At 38.3% G+C, this 18109-nt stretch overlaps 1 protein-coding gene across 2 annotated transcripts; it reads right to left on the bottom strand.

Annotated features, from left to right (window-relative positions):
- Positions 1 to 1284: 1284 nt before the first annotated feature.
- Positions 1285 to 16150, bottom strand: LOC105437092. 2 transcript variants are annotated; one of them, XM_011663323.2, is made up of 9 exons: positions 15648 to 16150; positions 14578 to 14617; positions 13381 to 13486; positions 11557 to 11710; positions 6381 to 10165; positions 5041 to 5166; positions 3906 to 4067; positions 3425 to 3520; positions 1285 to 2299 (listed from the first exon to the last, which is right to left on the bottom strand). In XM_011663323.2, exons 2-9 carry the CDS (start codon positions 14614 to 14616, stop codon positions 2172 to 2174), a joined length of 4596 nt encoding a protein of 1531 aa, XP_011661625.2. In that variant the 5' UTR covers position 14617; positions 15648 to 16150; the 3' UTR covers positions 1285 to 2171. The 2 variants fall into 2 exon arrangements, with proteins under 2 accessions (XP_011661625.2, XP_030830091.1); XM_030974231.1 differs by lacking the exon at positions 15648 to 16150 and having other exon boundaries at positions 14578 to 14645.
- Positions 16151 to 18109: the final 1959 nt, after the last annotated feature.

Below are 18109 nucleotides of genomic sequence, written 5' to 3'. Positions count from 1 at the left end.
GATCTGTCAACCCGATTTGAGCCAAACAAACTAAAAAACGCCACATTAAACCGCATAGTAACCCGTGTTTGACTACGAGAAACGGGTATACCCGTTTACAGTGGAGTCTATATGAGACGGAAAACGGGTTTACCAGTTTCAAGGAATGTAGCAAATACCTCATAACTTAAGTCGTAAAATCTTACATTTGGGGGAATACTCTCATGGTTTCCTGATGTCAAATGAAACATTGATAAATACATTTACTTCTCAGAATCATGTAATTTTGAATATTTTTTACTATTTTTAACTTTTTCACATACTACTACCCGATTCAAAATAAAAAAGGTGTAACTGAAATTGCAGAAATCCTCTTTCCGAGGTTCAAACCCTGGCTGATAATTTTTTAGTCAATGGGTTAATTCCTAGTGGAATCTGGGGGCTGTAATATGGCAGAGAGAAACTTTGGTCATGTTCAAATTTTTCACACTTTACTAGCTTACTTTTACCATGTTTACTGGATTAATCCCGTTTGTGACTGTTGCATTACTCCAGTTTTTAGTATTGAAGCTCATAAGTCTTGCTTCTATTCAGCTTTATTCATCAGTTATGAAGATATCACATTTTGTGCAGGGATTAAACATACACTCTAAAAACTAAATGTTAAACTTAACATTTGAAAGGTTGGAGGAGGAACAACCTTTTCCCAATGGTAAATTTACATTTTAAAAATGTTGGATATAATCATTCAAGTGTTGGATCCAACATTTTCAAAGTGTAAATTTACCATTTGTAAATGTTGTCCCTCCTCCACCCTTTTCAAATGTTAATCGAACATTTGTGTTTTTAGCGTGTAGTTATGTAATAAATTTGCACAGCTCTTTGGTTTATGCAGATTTTTGAAATTCACACTTTTTCAAGGGCTATAATCTTACTTTTCTTATAGATAACCTGCAATTCTCCAGCATACTTCAAGACCCCAGCTGGACCAAAATCTCTATGGCTTCAATCTAGGGCTCAGTAGGGGTAAAACCAAAATACAGATACCTGAATGTTAAATTCGTCTTTGTTACTGCAATAAAAGAAAAAATATTAACTGCCCACCCCCTCCCAAATACGGCCGCGAAATGCAAATTCGCGGGGAGTTTAAAATTTGATGACGACATGTTATGTACAGCGCAGTCCCGATTCACTTGATTGATTTACACAGTTTATCTATGTACTTGAAGAAAATAAACCTTACACTGATTCATAAAATCTCTAATAATTTCCAAATGAAAACTTGTATAGACCTACATGTAAAAGCTAAACATGACAAGCTCAGATAAGGGAACATACAACTAAATGTCATTTTATGAAATTTCTCTAAACGCCAAATTCCCCTCATGATATGGATTATAACGATGTTTATTCCCCCAATGGCTGGATTTATATATACAAGCTGTGCTATGAATGTATATTAAATTTGGTGATCGCTTTTTGACAGAATTTGCCGATGCTCCTAATTTATTCACCAAACGTGCCATGCTATTGTTCAGTTCACCGGCCTCGTCGGCTTTCCATTCACTCTTAGCTGGAATGCCCTATTCTTCATGAAGATGCTCTACATTCTTGACCGATAAATACAGTGTTATTGTTGTGTCCTGAATAAATTATGACGGTTCGTTTCAAAAGGGGACATCAAACTTGCAGTTTATAACACTTTTTATGGAAAGTTACGTGAGGAAATGTCATGAATCTGTCATTATCTATGGTCATTATATCTATTTTTCAACTCCATTAGAGTATCAATTTGTGACTGTTTTTGCGATTTTGTGAATCAATTTAGGATCCATTTGCATCAAGTAAATTGGATAAATCGATGAAGTGAATCGAGACTACTATACATAACATGTCATCATCCAATTTTGACCCCCCCCCCCCGGCAAACTTGTCTTTTCCGGCCGTATTTGGGAGGGGCGGGAAGAAATCTTTCACCAAGATTTTGTGCAAAGGCAGAGAGCTGAAGATGATTTTCAATCATATGTATTTCTATTATGTCTCTACCTATGGGCAAACTCGGTCAAGCAGGGGTCTTCCTGTGTCTCTTTTTTCCCCAAAATATGAAAACCAGGTTCAAGACACGGTTTTCCATTTTGATTATTCCTTAACTCTCTTTGGCCAATGGTTTCTAAAGAACTGGCAGCAAAAGTTCAATGTATCTCAAGTGACTTCTTTTCCCTTTTATTATACACATCATTCATGAGTTTGTTCCGTACTGTACCGTAGGGGTGAGGGAATGATGGGTTCGCTCGCAGGAATTCCATGATCTCTCTCTTCCCTATAATCAATAAACAAAAGTTAAGATGATACTTAATCATATTGAAGAACACAAAGCATGACTGCACTGTGAAAACAACATTAAACTTTAAAAGTTGGGGCTAAAATCTAAGATTCTTTGTTTGCTTGTACAACAAGTTTACAAAATCATGTACTTACATACTTATACACACATGCCAAATTTGAGAATTTAACACCCCACCCCCCCACCCCCCCCCCAAAAAAAAAGACAAATACAACATATCACATTTAGATTGTTTTAAAAGAAAAAAATATCTTATTGAGTGACTTCAGGTCAATAATATTATAGGATTTTGAGTGATCTGTGAAACTGAGTAGTTTTACTGTATGCCACATGATACTTCTAGCAAATAGGTTTCTTTAAGTTTGAAAAAGTACTGGGTAGCTTACAAAAGAATCGATCAACCTGTCTGCGACGCATACTATAACATGAGCTCACAATCTTTACAAAGCTCTTTTAAATGACGTTCACTTGAATTGAATGCTTCCGCCTTCTCGCATACTGCAACTATTGCCTGAATATTTTATATATTTCGATCAGATCAAAATCAGATCAAAGTATTGTGCCCCCCCCCCCCATATTATACCCTCACACCAAGTTTTGATCTCAAACAATGCCTGCCAACCTCAGAGGAAAAAAAGTAACCTTTTTGACAGACAATCACGGAGGACAGTATCGTGCATAACTGCTTCACAACACACGAGAATTTTAGTCTTCACTCCAGCCATTACAAGTATAACAATACTCAAAAAATCAGAAAATTGTAATATTTCAACACTGATTCGTAAAGCGTAATCTACAAGGAGAAATCGTAAAGTTTACGCCAGAATCATAATAGTTGGCAGGTATGTCAAACCATCACATGGTTCTTGAGAACAATGAAATAAAAACGGGACGGACGGACAAAAGACTTGAAAACCTAAGGATTGAGTATTTTGAGTCGCGTCACGTCACGTCGCGTTGCGTCTTGAGCTCCGTTGATTTTACTCTAAAAGTTTTTGGGAAACTCATATGGGAATTATTGGATTTATCGTGTTTGTAATAAGTCAATCAACAAAATGTTTGGCACTGCTGGCGGGGAGAGATTGTTTTACACATACACACCTGGAAGTTTCTTGGGGGCTTCTCCGCGGATATAGAGTCGAAAATGTTCTTCCACCTTCCTTTGTTCTTCCCTTGCCCACCTTGTGTACTTGCGCTCTAATGATGAGAAATAAATAACTTTACTTTGTTTTCGTTCTACATATTTTAATAAAGTGATTTTTCCTCCATTATACTTTTAACACTGAGAATATACCATTAAAACAACAATGAAATCTAATTTTGCTCAACAGATTTGCATTGAAATTAACATGCAAATGATGCCTACATCATGAAAGTTGAACAATCACAAGAGTCGATCCTTCTGGCTATTGCGCTGTTTCAAAATGCAACTTTGTCAAAAAGTTTTTGTTTGACAGGGTTTATTCTACTAATAGTAATACCTAAACACTCATCTTTAGTTGAGAGATATGTACAATTTCATATAGTGAAGTTTCATGGAAATTGTGGAGGAAAAAAAGTAATTAAGAAAGTAGCCTATCACCTTTCTCGACCCGTGAAAAACTGGCTGAAGCATCGGACAGGTTGCCACTGTTTGAAGGAGCAGGCTGGCTGCAACTGAAACCGGTATCTGATGAACTTGTCACCGATTCAGCTTTAGATGATGTATTGGATCTGGTCGCAGCAGGTCTTTCCATGTTGTCACCTGTCATGAAAAACGAGAACTGCAGGTCAGTCAACTGATCAATATAGGCTCAACTTGCGCAACTTTTGAGTCCAAATATAGCGTGCCTGCGTATAGGGTCGCAAAGCCATGCCCCTTTTAAAATAGTCAACAGCAATATTGCTAAAACTTTGACTTTGTGTAAAAATCCAAAGCAAATTGTCTTTTTGAAGGAAATTAGATAATTTGCATTATTTACACCAAAAGTTACGATATTGATTAGATTTTTGTGGGTTTATGACTGAAAATTGATTTGGAATAATTTCCCGCCAAAACAAACAAATAAAAAAACAAAAGGTTGCAAAAACAAAGAAATACATTAGAAATTTTCAGAAACAATAAAAACACAAAAGAAATCAATTTCGATCCCACAATTTTTTTTCATGAGAAATCATTGAGAATGATAGAAAGAACATGAAGACCAAAAATCAGAAGTTTCAATGCTTTATTTTGAGATTTAGGACGACAAATATTACTTAGACGTGAATTAGCATAAATTAATTGATAACAATCAAAATATCTTTGAAAAATTGACAATTCAATTTTGTAGATTAAATGCTTGACTCGATGCAAAATTTCACAGCGATTGCGCGATCCATGGCCGAGATCAGTGGGAGGGGGGCACTTAGTGTCACCCCCCCCCCCCACCCCGGCTTTTTAATGGTCAATGAATGCAAATGTATACTTGTGACAAAACAATGGGCATTAATCGAATAGTTCAGACCGTAACTCTAGATTTGCAGGAGTACGACCAATGTTTTATTTTGGTCAAGAAATAATTCTCACATGAATATAAGATATCATAGTATTCTAAGAAAAGGGAGATGCAAATTCTTAAAGTTGGGCTTAATTCCAAATAATATTAGTGGAACACTGCCAAATGATTCAAATTACAAAGATATGGGTACAAGAAGAAAATGGTAATGGTGCAACATTGTACACACTAAAGCTCTACCTTCTCCATGGAATGAACTACTTGCAGAAGTAGATAAATCAAAACCCGCGCTGGTAGATGAAGTACTTGAAATCAACCCACCACTGGATGACCCACGCCCAGCTGAGGATCCTCCCATGCTGCCACCTGCAATCATAAAGAATTTCATGAGTTGAAATGTTGATTCAAAAGAGTTCTCTGGACCAAAAATAATTGATTTTCATAAAAAGCACAAAAATTTCCCCTACAAAATGGTTCAAAAATCATAAAAATTGGATGAGAAATAATGAAGTTATGATTTCTTTTTAGTTTTCAGAAAAACACTACTCGACCAGTCCCTATGAATATTCATTAGGGTCAATAAGGTGAAGTGATGATGTCATCTCGTCACAATTTATTACACAGTTAATGTATGATATGGTGGAAAAATGTAACCCTGCGTCAAACTTTGACAGAATAGACATGATTTCTCATTTTGGGAGATGTGAGAATGGCGGATTTAGTTTAGTTTTCCTGAAAATGATATTTTTGTATTTATTTTTCAATGAAATCAAAAGAAAATTGTGACGCGATGACATTATCACTTCGGCCCATTGAGTATTCATAGGGACTTGTTAAGAAGTGTGAGATATGAGAAAAGTATAAAAAAAATCATTACTTAATTATTTCTCATCCGATTTTTTAATAATTTTTGTACCATTTTGTAGGGGAAAAATTTCCTGATTTTTATGGAAATCAATTGAACTCTTTCAATCCCCCAAAATCACATTTTGACCCATTTTCTGGCCGACCAACTTTTTTCAAAGGGGTGCAGGCGCGCCAAATTTGGTCTCTAAAGTTGCGTGATGAGTGAAAAAATATTATCCGAAAATTTTGCAGTACGGGCATCTGGAGTTAATGTACGAAACGTTAGGGGGGGGGGGGGCTTTCGGCCTCCAGTCTTTATGAGGGTAAAATAATGAACAAAAAGACAAAAATCATATATGGTGAACTTTTTATCATAATACCTATACGTGCAATAGAACCCATTATTTCAGAAGATTACTCCTATCCTACCATACCATTAGAGCCATCCGTTGAGATAAGATGGACTGAAGAAAAGATCAACCTAAAAACTGTTTTTATGTTTTTAGTTGCATTCCGCGTTGTTTGTTCGATTGCAACATTAAAAAATTCACTCAAAACATCCGGAATGTATCCTTTTCCCCAAAGAACTATGCATCTCTTTTAGTAAAGGGGCATTATCATTTACAATATTTGAAAAGATAGGACAAACCACATTTACAGCCTGAACAAAATTATTCTAAATGGTTATCCATGTACAGCATTAATAATTTAATGTATAGATAATAAGCAATCACCTGAACCATCCATGTTCTGAAGCTGTTTTCCCACGACAGTTATCTCTTTCACAGCCAGTGGCGCTTGGTAGATGTTACGATTTGTTTCTGCAGAATGGCCGAGATGCTTAAATATGAAGCCTCGCTCTGCTTCTGGAACATCAGCAAGTGCAAACAAGACACTTATCCTATGTCTGTTCTTTGTAGCAGTAATTGTGCGCCTGTTTTCAAGATGTACCTTCTCACAGACATTGTCTAGCGCATGCCATCCAGACACATGCCCATCTGATGTGCCGGTTGTGGGAAACAGGTAAGTATTGTCTTCTCTCACTGAAGCAGCAGATCTCACATCTTCGCTGATAAGTTGATCAAGAGCAATATGTGTGTCTTTGGGAAAGAGGATAGGCACCAAATGCTTCCCCTTGCCTGTTTGGTAGCCTACTTTCAGTTCTTGTGCTAGACGTCTGTCTATCGGATCTAGATTATTTAATTGCTGCTGGTCAAGCCAGACGCCGTTTTTTGCATCCTTCCAGTGGGATACGTGCAACCTACTGGGTTCTCCTCCCCTTCTTGCATTAAAAAGGGTCAACCTTGTGACAACACAATCGCGGAGCTCAACGAACTTGTGTTTGTCAATGAATTTAAACTCATCCATGACAATGTCGTTAATCGTCTCCGTAGTGTAGTTTCTGATCGCTTTGATGTCAGTTTCGAGGGGCTGGTCACTGGGTCTTCTCAGTTTCTCTTCTCTTCTCTTGTTTAAGAGGTATGTGGCATCACCAAACATGTGGTTATGCTGTAATTCAAGTACTGCTGTGAATCTGTCCAAATCCTCAGCTGCTCTGTCATTGTCATCCATCAAATATGTGGCTTTCAGTATTTTCGCAGCTGACTTGAGTAGATAGTAGATCCCAAGTTTCAGTCCTGCTTTGACACCGGTGACACTGTCAGTTTCTTCATTTCTCTCTGTATATCGTTCCAAAGCTTCTTCCAGATGGCGAAAATTTGCACGCTGCATCATATCTGAGATGTTGTTTGCCTTTATCGGTAGGGTACCTAATGTCTCCTGCATCTCTTCAAATATCACATACAGTGAGGCTAACCTACGCATATCTGTCATTACTGACCTCTTGACTTGGACCTTCTTGTCCACTTTTTTCTTCTGCTTGGACCAGAGTCTCTTCCCTATTTCAAGTAGCACTGGATCCTCCTGACATATCCTCCCCACTTTATCTTTCCTAAATTTGCCCAAAATCTCATAGGCAAAATCACTGTCTGGATCTGGTATCTTAAGAAGAGTTATAGGAATTTTTCCAGCAGGCTTGCTTGCATCACTTTTCCTCATGCACAGTCGTTTGTGTTTTCTGATGTAACTGGAGGCGTAGGCACCAGAACATGTGCCACATATGACAATATCATCTGGAGATAAGCTGCTAGGCCCCCTTTCACGCTCAAAAGATGCTTCATTTTCTTTCACTCTCCTTTTGTTAACTACAAATGTTCCCTCTTTCTTTATATTCGCAAATTCAACATCTCTTTCGCCTTTAGGCAGAGAGAGTGCATATTTGACCCTAGGTTCATCACTATGTTTCTTCTTGAGGTGATCAGAAAGCTTGCTTCTAAAAATTTTACAATATATACAGAAACGGTAGGGTTTCTTGTAATGTTTCTTTCTATCACTTGCAGAGTTATTCTCCTGATGAGAAGTGTCAGAAGCAATGCTCTTGTCTTCATTGCACTGACGACTTTCCACACTTGGTTTCGCTGTGGTGAGGGGAAATTCAATGCTCCCTTCAGAATCAGATTGAATGTTAGAACAGTCAGACGGGATATAGTCAGGGTCACGGTCCTCATCATCTGTAAAACTTTCCAAATGCCGCCGTTTGATTGTGAACATTCCATCGCAGTCATTGGTATTTTCGTCACTTGAGCCACCGATGCTCGTATCATCTGTTAGAGTGCAGTTTGGACTAGATTTATCTGTTGTCCTACTGTTATCATTCTCAGTCTGGTTGCATGCTGAAATAGACTCATAAGGTGCCTTGCTAATGACTTGAGATGGGCTGTAGGCTTGAACAGGCTCAACAGGTGACGTGACAGTATCCTGAATCAGGGTGTCGGCTGGTGTAGGCTCTGGTGCCTTGCTAATGACTTGAACAGGCTCAACAGGTGACATGACAGTATCCTGAATCAGGGTGTCGGCTGGTGTAGACTCTGGTGCCTTGCTAATGACTTGAACAGGCTCAACAGGTGACGTGACAGTATCCTGAATCAGGGTGTCGGCTGGTGTAGGCTCTGGTGCCTTGCTAATGACTTGAACAGGCTCATCAGGTGACGTGACAGTATCCTGAATCAGGGTGTCGGCTGGTGTAGACTCTGGTGCCTTGCTAATGACTTGAACAGGCTCAACAGGTGACGTGACAGTATCCTGAATCAGGGTGTCGGCTGGTGTAGACTCTGGTGCCTTGCTAATGACTTGAACAGGCTCAACAGGTGACGTGACAGTATCCTGAATCAGGGTGTCGGCTGGTGTAGGCTCTGGTGCCTTGCTAATGACTTGAACAGGCTCATCAGGTGACGTGACAGTATCCTGAATCAGGGTGTCGGCTGGTGTAGACTCTGGTGCCTTGCTAATGACTTGAACAGGCTCAACAGGTGACGTGACAGTATCCTGAATCAGGGTGTCGGCTGGTGTAGGCTCTGGTGCCTTGCTAATGACTTGAACAGGCTCAACAGGTGACGCGACAGTATCCTGAATCAGGGTGTCGGCTGGTGTAGGCTCTGGTGCCTTGCTAATGACTTGAACAGGCTCAACAGGTGATGTGACAGTATCCTGAATCAGGGTGTCGGCTGGTGTAGGCTCTGGTGCCTTGCTAATGACTTGAACAGGCTCAACAGGTGACATGACAGTATCCTGAATCAGGGTGTCGGCTGCTGTAGGCTCTGGTGCCTTGCTGATGACTTGAACAGGCTCATCAGGTGACGTGACAGTATCCTGAATCAGGGTGTCGGCTGGTGTAGACTCTGGTGCCTTGCTAATGACTTGAACAGGCTCAACAGGTGACGTGACAGTATCCTGAATCAGGGTGTCGGCTGGTGTAGACTCTGGTGCCTTGCTAATGACTTGAACAGGCTCAACAGGTGACGTGACAGTATCCTGAATCAGGGTGTCGGCTGGTGTAGGCTCTGGTGCCTTGCTAATGACTTGAACAGGCTCATCAGGTGACGTGACAGTATCCTGAATCAGGGTGTCGGCTGGTGTAGACTCTGGTGCCTTGCTAATGACTTGAACAGGCTCAACAGGTGACGTGACAGTATCCTGAATCAGGGTGTCGGCTGGTGTAGGCTCTGGTGCCTTGCTAATGACTTGAACAGGCTCAACAGGTGACGCGACAGTATCCTGAATCAGGGTGTCGGCTGGTGTAGGCTCTGGTGCCTTGCTAATGACTTGAACAGGCTCAACAGGTGATGTGACAGTATCCTGAATCAGGGTGTCGGCTGGTGTAGGCTCTGGTGCCTTGCTAATGACTTGAACAGGCTCAACAGGTGACATGACAGTATCCTGAATCAGGGTGTCGGCTGCTGTAGGCTCTGGTGCCTTGCTGATATTAATACTCGCTCTCCATGGAGCATTTGGATTTCCATAGTCATATCGGATTTCCTCCCCTGCAAGAATTTCTGTCTTAGACATGATTATCAGGTGAGGATTTCCGTCAACAACCACCTTCCGCACAGTTGCATTTTCATTCAATCCCTTGGCATCATTGGCATACCTGCCATTGGTCATCGAGTCATAGGCATCAATGCTGAAATTAGAATGGATAAATGATGGAAGACTTATCATATTTTGACATTGGCAGGAAATGCAGGAGAAATTAGATTGACTAGAAATAAGATGTAGACCCTGTTTAGAAAGGCTGAGAATGATTGATTGAGCACGTGAGACTGAGAGCTTCCCAATACATGACATGAAGATTTTCATGTGAGACTTAAGGTGGGAACTGACAGCACTGGACAGCAATACCCATAGACCTTCTCACTAAAATGCAACCTATGTAAAAACAAAAAAAATTGCCACATGGGATTTTTTTAAATATATATATATTGGCCTATCACAATGGATCTATAAATTTATCGAGAACAGTCAACAGACTTTCTTAACAAAATCCAATGGAGTACAGTAAGGTAAAGAGAGTCTTGTGTCATGTGAGCCACAATAGAAAACTTTGGATATCTCGTACACGAATAAATTTTGACCAAACTTTTTTTGTTTAAAAAAGAGGGTTGCTATGCCCTTGATATAATTTTGAAGGAAGAAAAGTTCTAAGAAAAATATTTTTCAAGTTATCAAACTGGAAACATGAAGTTTTCTGAAAATGTCAGACGAGTCACAATGAAAATGGATGATTATTTTATTCACCTCGATATTCCATAAAACATAATGTTCGTAGGTCGACTTACAGTTCTGCCCGATAATCATTGGCAAATCCTTTATAATGATTTTCGTATTTCGACTTTGTAATTCTGCCAGATTAATCTTTTAATTGGACTTTTTATGGCTCTAATAATGTCACTGACAATATCCACTAAAAAAAAATAGAAATAATCATATCGAAAAAACAGAGAAATACATAAGAAATTCACAAAACAATAAAATACATAAGAAATTAATTTTGATAGCAATTCTATTTTTCAAGATTATTTGTTGGGAACACTACTTGGAGTATGTAGACCACAAATCAGCACATTTGGAGCTCCTGTAAGTGATTTATTTCTGTTTATTAGAATTCGTGCATGCATAATTAACACTTGATAAGCATAATCAATAAATTTTCTTTTTAATTTAACTACGCAATCTGAGAGTTAACATCACAGGTTATGTGCATGCCGAATTTCAGCACGATCGTGCGATTAACGGCCGAGATCAGAAGGGAGGGGGCAAAAAGCCCCCCCCCCCCCCCATCCCCCATGGACTGAAGTGATCGAAATATCCCAATGGGATTAGAATTAAACTTGCCCTCATCATGGACAACATCATCTGCTTCACGGCTAACCACTTTTGGGACGTGTTATGGCCATGATTAGGCCATATAGCTCTGTGGGACCGGACCTTATAATTCAAAGATCAGAACCCTCTTGAATCTATCAATACATGTAAGATTCTCTTCAAGAAAATAAGCTTCATACATAATCTTACCAATGTGTTATTTCTCTGTGTTTGAAGTAGAATTTGTAGTCATTGTTCTTTGTTTCTTCCTTGTCATTGCATTTGTTTCCTCTCAATAGCTTCCCTCCATACTCTACTATAAAGGTGTCCTTTTGAAAAGTCTTTGTAGCAAACAGTCCATTTCCTGGAGCATTAAAGAAAAAAAGAGAAATATTGGGAAGGCAACGTGAGATACCTACCTGCATGAAAATTAATTAAACCAGAGAAAATGGAATGACTTTAGTAGCAAGCATTTTCATCTGGAACGTAATACCGAATATAAAAAAAAACACACACAGCCTTTAATATGCTTTGTCACCAACGAAAACCTGGATTTTATGTTGTTTCAGTAGATGAAGAAAAATAAATTGAAACTGTAAAAATTTGAGCAAAATCCGATAATCCGTTCAAAAGATATGAATTTTCAAATTTTCAGTGATGTCCTGTCATGGGGATCCTTGAGTCGGCAACGTCGACCAATGAGTCGGCTACGTTCACCAAATCTGTGAAGTATTTGCGGACAACTCTCCATTCATTCTGTACACAAAATTTATCATTTTCTTCTTTTCTTCAGAAAAGTGGACACAGTTTTCATTTTTCTCTTTAGTATAACATACATGTGTAAGTTAATTCTACAAGTATTTTTGGAAGAATGATGTTGAATAATCATGGTATATTTGATCTAATTACATAATTATTAGGATCCCCATGACAACTAGGAGATCACTGAAACTTTGAAAATTCGTAATTATTGAACGGATTATCCGATTTTGCTCAAATTTTTGCAGTTTGATCATCATATTTTTCTTCATCAACTGGTAACAAATTGAATCCAGGGTTTCTTTCTCCTTTAAGGCAGTGGTGGGGGACTCTACAGGTACTCTTTTGTTTAAAGGGGAACCAACCCGTGGAATTATCGTGCTCTCATAGAATGAAGGAAAATCAGATTAACAAATTTGAGCAAAATCGGATAAACCGTTCAAAGGTTACGAATGTTTAAATTATCAATAATACCACGATCCCTTCTGCTGAAGGGGATCTGTGCGGTCAGCAAATTTGAGATAATCTGTGACGTACTTGCGGACAACTTCTCATTCACTTTGTATAATTTTTTTATGGATTAAAGTGACATTAAGAGATTGGGAATCATCATATTTCCCAAATACATGCAGAGTCAACCAAGACATGACACACTGGAGAGAAAAATCTGAATTTTGTTGAATTTTCTGAAAATACGAAAAAACCTTTGAAATTTCGTACACAGAGTGAATGAGGAGTTGTCCGACAATTCCATCAATGTTGCCGAGCGCACGGTTCCCCGTCAGCAACAGGGATCGTAAGATCTTGGAGAATTTGAAAATTTATAAGTATTGAACGGATTGTCTGATTATGCTCAAATTTGTACACTTTGTTCATTTGATTTGAGAACACGATAATTCCAAGGGTGGGTTTCCCTTTAAGTGGGGATTGTTTCACCCCCCCCCCCCCCCTCCTCCCCAGTCGAACAAAACGTGACGTAGAGTTCGCTGCAAGTGTATTTATATGAAATATGTTCAACAAAACAAAAGTATGTATAAAACATAAAGCACATGTTCAAAGAGTTTTTAAATTGGAGCAAGGGCTTGTACAGGTGTAGTCTTCTTTTTAGCATGAATTTTTAGTGAATTATTAGAGATTTAGGGAAATTTGTAAATTTGCAGTCTATCTTTAAATTTGTCTTTGAATAAAACCGTATACAGACAACAGGTCATTTTAACACCTTCTGAAACCAAAACTCACAAAAGCTTTCTCATTATACAAGAACAAGATACTAACCTATAACATCACTAACAAACTTGACTTCAGTCCCTGGTGGATCTTGTTTGTTCTTTATCCAGTAGATATATAAGGGTTCTGCTGCATTCTTACATACACGTTTCCGCTTAATAGTTGTAAGAAAAAAATCCATAGAGAATAGGTTGGTGTACTAACTATTATATATCTATCTCAGACTTCCTACTTCAAAATTTAAAAAAAGAAAAGTTGAAAGAAAAACAGTTAATAACTAAATTGGGTTTACAATAATAGCATTGAGCCGAACGCGCGCTGCGTTCTCCGTGCAAGATACACATCTAAATTTATATCATCGATATTGAAAGTCATGTCTGCACGTGGTCCATTTCCAAAAACTGCACCACCCCCCCCCAAAAAAAAAAAATGAATACTGGTAAATAAATGAATAATAATAACAAAAATAAATAAATGAATGAATGAATAAATAAATAAATTTCAGTTACAATACAAGTTAGATATGAGCTTTCATTTAAAATTGCTAATCATTTCATTAATTTGCACATTTCAGTAGGTTATACCGGTAATGTAATCTTAAAGGGGAATTACACCCAGACATTAATGTGTGGTCAATTAATGAAGAAAAATAAGATGAACAAACTGTGTAAATTTGAGCAAAATCGGACAATCCATTTAAAAGTTATGAATTTTCAAAGTTATCATTTCCACCTGTGATGGGCATCCTTGAATTGGCAACTTATAGCCAGTTAGCATAATCGGTTATGTCATACATGGGGAATAAAATGGATCCAAATCATATTTGAAATGAGGAATCAACACCATTCTTTCTGGAATGCTGCAAAATTGATTATATTTAACTGAAAAAAAAAACAAATTTTTGTCTACGTTTTCCGGAAAAAGAGGAAAATGTGAATTTTTTTTTACAAAGTGAATGGAGAGTTCTCCACGTTGGCAGCCATTTTGTGCCCGTACGTTGCGAATTCAAGGAGCCCATGACGGGTGTAAATCAAAACTTTGGAAAGTCACAGTTTGTTCAGCTTATTTTTCTCCCTTTACTGACTGCACAATAATGTCTGGGTGTAATTTCCCTTAATATACAATATGGTCATCTCTAGCTTCTAAGTCAATATGTGTAGGTCAGATGCAGATCGTTTTTTTAACAACTTATCAGAATATGTTTCAATACTTAATAGGCAATGCATTATTTTTAATGAAACTTACCTTTGGTCTGTGGGCCATTTTTGGATGTCTCTTGTCCATGCTGAAAAAAGGGGAACTCAGTTAATTTTTGATAAATCAAAAAATGAATAAATATTTGTATAAAATAGGTGTATGAGAGAGCGTGCATGAATAAGACTCGCAGTCAGTATCTAGGGATGACTCAAGCTGGCAGGTATAAATTAAAGTGAGAGTTCAACTTCGTTACGTGACTAACATAAATCTACCCATGCACTCAATGGATTCACTAACAATTATGAATCTTCAAGTCTAACCACAGCTACTAGAAACAAGCAAGAAAAACTAGCCTATGGTGTCCGGACACTTAACATGCGCGCACCCAGGATTTGAACACCCGGGGGGCTCGACCATTAATAATTTTAAGGTCCTCACTCAAAGTTTTGCCCCCCCTGGCAGAATTTTGCGCCCCTTTAACCAAAATTTTGCGCCCCCTATAACTTTGACCCGGGGGGCTAGCGCCCCCAAAGCCCCCACGGTGCGCGCATGCTTAACACAAGTAAAATCGCCTCTTTTGCATTTGAATTTCACAAAAACTATGGCTCAAGTAATAAAAATATCTGTGAGCATTTGTGCTTTATAATATTTTTTGACAATATAGGGTCTATTCAATCAAATTCTGGAATCTTGCTTCTAAATAGACTAGGTCTAGATCTAGGTCTATCTTGAAATTGCCGTTTTGTCCGGATAACCAACTTGTCCGGACACCCTAGACCTATACCCAAAGCTTTCCCAATTAGAATGACACAATTTAAAAAGAAATAAAGATGTGAAGGAAAAAATTCCCCTTAACACCCGATTCCCTTTATGATACGGATTATAGTGATGTATATTCCCCCAAAGGCCCAATACTATAGCCGCAATTATGCTTTCTAACGGTCTAACTAACCCCGTTTGTTATGAGTGGGGCCTCAGTAAATCGTGTGACCTATTTCTTATTCAGTGCGGGCCAAATGCACTAAAAATAAACACAGGGTCGGTGTATTCTGCTTGGCCTACTTATCTCTAGATCTAGACGTTTATCATGACACAACAGTTGAGAAAACAAAGCTTACCGAGAATTTATGGCACATGTAGCGTAGCATCTGTACGTACGGCATCGAGTCCCTCCAGCTCATACCTCTATGCGCCGCAGCTTTAGCTTCGGTACTGGTGCGCGCGCGCCGCGCCGCGCGCAGATAGCTGAACTGAGCAGATGAGCGATCGAATTCTCGGATCGGATATATACAACGCACGGTGCGTGCGAACAAGTTGAATAATTTTTTGAAGCTGCAAAAATGAATGTTTTGTCTTAAGTTTTTATTTGACGAGTATATTCAATGCGCTGATAATATCAAGATTTGTTACATTAGTAGATAACAGATCGACGGTAGATAATAAAATATACTCGTCCTCCCGCGACAGCAAGTGACATAAATATGATTTGCCCCGTTCGACCGTTTTTTCATCAAACCCAATATACACCCCAATTTTCGAATCGATAGTATTTGCGATTCTCTTTATTCGAATTCAACGAAAATTAAATTGGAAGTACATACCCCCTCTAAGGTCAAATAGGGAAAGTCTGACGTGGCTTTCTCAATGGGAACGACACACAAAGCAATAAAGATGTTAAGGAGAATCAAAAATTTCACCTTAACGCCAAATTCCCCTGATGATACGGATTATAATGATGTATATTCCCCCAACAGCTGCATTTATATATATATATATATATATATAACTTTGCATGGGACCTTTGGGAGACATCATCAAAATAGGTATATTTGGGGGACATTTTACATTTCTGTTCAGACTGCCCCTATATAGAAACCATGTATCTTCTACAATATTAGAGAGTGCTTCTTATAGCAGCATAAATTGATGCTTTTACAATTTGAGTCAGTAAAAAATTCAATTCCAGATATAGCTTTTACATGTGCATAAAAATGTCTCCTTAACGTTTTTTTTACTCCAGATAGCACATTCAGGAGACAGTAATTTTTTTAGCCACCTTTAGGAGACATGTCTCCCTAATACATATTTATGAGCAAAATCAAATAACTATGCAGGTGCAACACGACTGTGTAGTTTTACCTGTTTACAATGTTAAAAAGGTATGAAAGCCTCATTACCATGCACCAGTACTATAACTAAACAAACAAAGTATTTTCTTACTTTAGTAACATAATATCGTATTTCATTTCAGTGCAGTTTGACAAGTACAATAAGCAGACACTTTTGAGTGGAATAAGTATATTAAGGAGACAATTCTATACATCAATGCACATACAAAAATATACATCTTATATGCATAATTGATGGGGGCGATTTTAAAGTTTAACACACGTATTATTTATATTCCAACGCAGATTCCTGACCTAGATTATTGTGCTCATGGTTATGAAACCAAACATATGTCATTGAAGTCCAGAATTTCATTTGATGTAATTATTATATAATACTTCATTCAAGTGTAGTTTGACAAAGTACAATAGGTAGACACTTGTGAGTGGAATAAGTATATTTAGGAGACAATTCTACACAATATATTATATATTGATGGGGGCGATTTTAAAGTTTCACATATATATTCGGAGGCGCTGTGGTGTAGTGGTTTGGGCTCTCGTCTTTCAATACGAGGGTCGCGGGTTCGAGTCCCACTATTGCCCAGTTGCTCATACTCTTCAGCAGGGGTATTTATCTGTGAACGCTGCTCCCTACCCAGGAGTGATGGGAACCTTGGTCGGGTGTTTAAAAGCCCAGAGCGCCCGGTGGCTGCCTCGGCTTGTATGCTCCCCAGGGAGTTGAGAGTGTGCTCAAGATAATTGGGCGGGTTTGCAATGTACCTGATGATCAGGGGGTAATATATGTGCGCCTTGAGCACTCTACAAAGGGGATGCGAGCGCGGTATAAATCGCATGTATTAGTATTATTATCGTGGATGGTACCTTTGGGAGACAATAGGGGGTTTGAGCAGGTATATTACGGAGACAAAATGAATAGGGAGACAATTTTGTGTCTCCCTAACGTTTCAGCATGTATTTTACGTACTTTCCAAACATTATTATTATTATTAGTATTATTATTTTCTAACGCAGATTCTTGACCTAGATTTTTGTGCTCATGGTTATGAAACCAAACATATGTCATTGAAGTCCAGAATTTCATTTGATGTAATTATTATATCATACTTCATTCAAGTGTAGTTTGACAAAGTACAATAGGTAGACACTTGCGAGTGGAATAAGTATATTTAGGAGACAATTCTACACAATATATTATATATTGATGGGGGCGATTTTAAATTAGCGTGGATGGTACCTTTGGGAGACCTTTGGTGGTTTGAGCAGGACTATCACGGAGACAAAATAAATAGGGAGACATTGTTTGTCTCACTAACGTTCCAGCATGTCTTTTACATACTTTCCAAACAGATCAGCTCAGTTCAACACATATCGGTTGCATCCGTTTTATTTTTCAACGCAGATTCCTGACCTAGATTATTGTGCTCATGGTTATGAAACCAAACATATGT

This window comes from Strongylocentrotus purpuratus, unplaced genomic scaffold (assembly GCF_000002235.5).
Source record: "Strongylocentrotus purpuratus isolate Spur 01 unplaced genomic scaffold, Spur_5.0 spur5_scaffold_7, whole genome shotgun sequence".
NCBI classification, from domain to species: domain Eukaryota; kingdom Metazoa; phylum Echinodermata; class Echinoidea; order Camarodonta; family Strongylocentrotidae; genus Strongylocentrotus; species Strongylocentrotus purpuratus.
The sequence above is the reverse complement of the archived record's forward strand: the minus strand, read 5'-3'. Positions and strand labels throughout refer to the sequence as shown.

Excerpts from the sequence above, each read along its gene's own strand:
- LOC105437092 (XM_011663323.2), bottom strand. The coding sequence starts at position 14,616 with ATGGACAAGAGACATCCAAAAATGGCCCACAGACCAAAG. Across the intron at positions 11,711-13,380 it reads GTTTGTTAGTGATGTTATAG|GAAATGGACTGTTTGCTACA; the intron begins GTTAGTATCTTG and ends TTAATGCTCCAG. Across the intron at positions 4,068-5,040 it reads TAGTTCATTCCATGGAGAAG|GTGACAACATGGAAAGACCT; the intron begins GTAGAGCTTTAG and ends TTTTCATGACAG.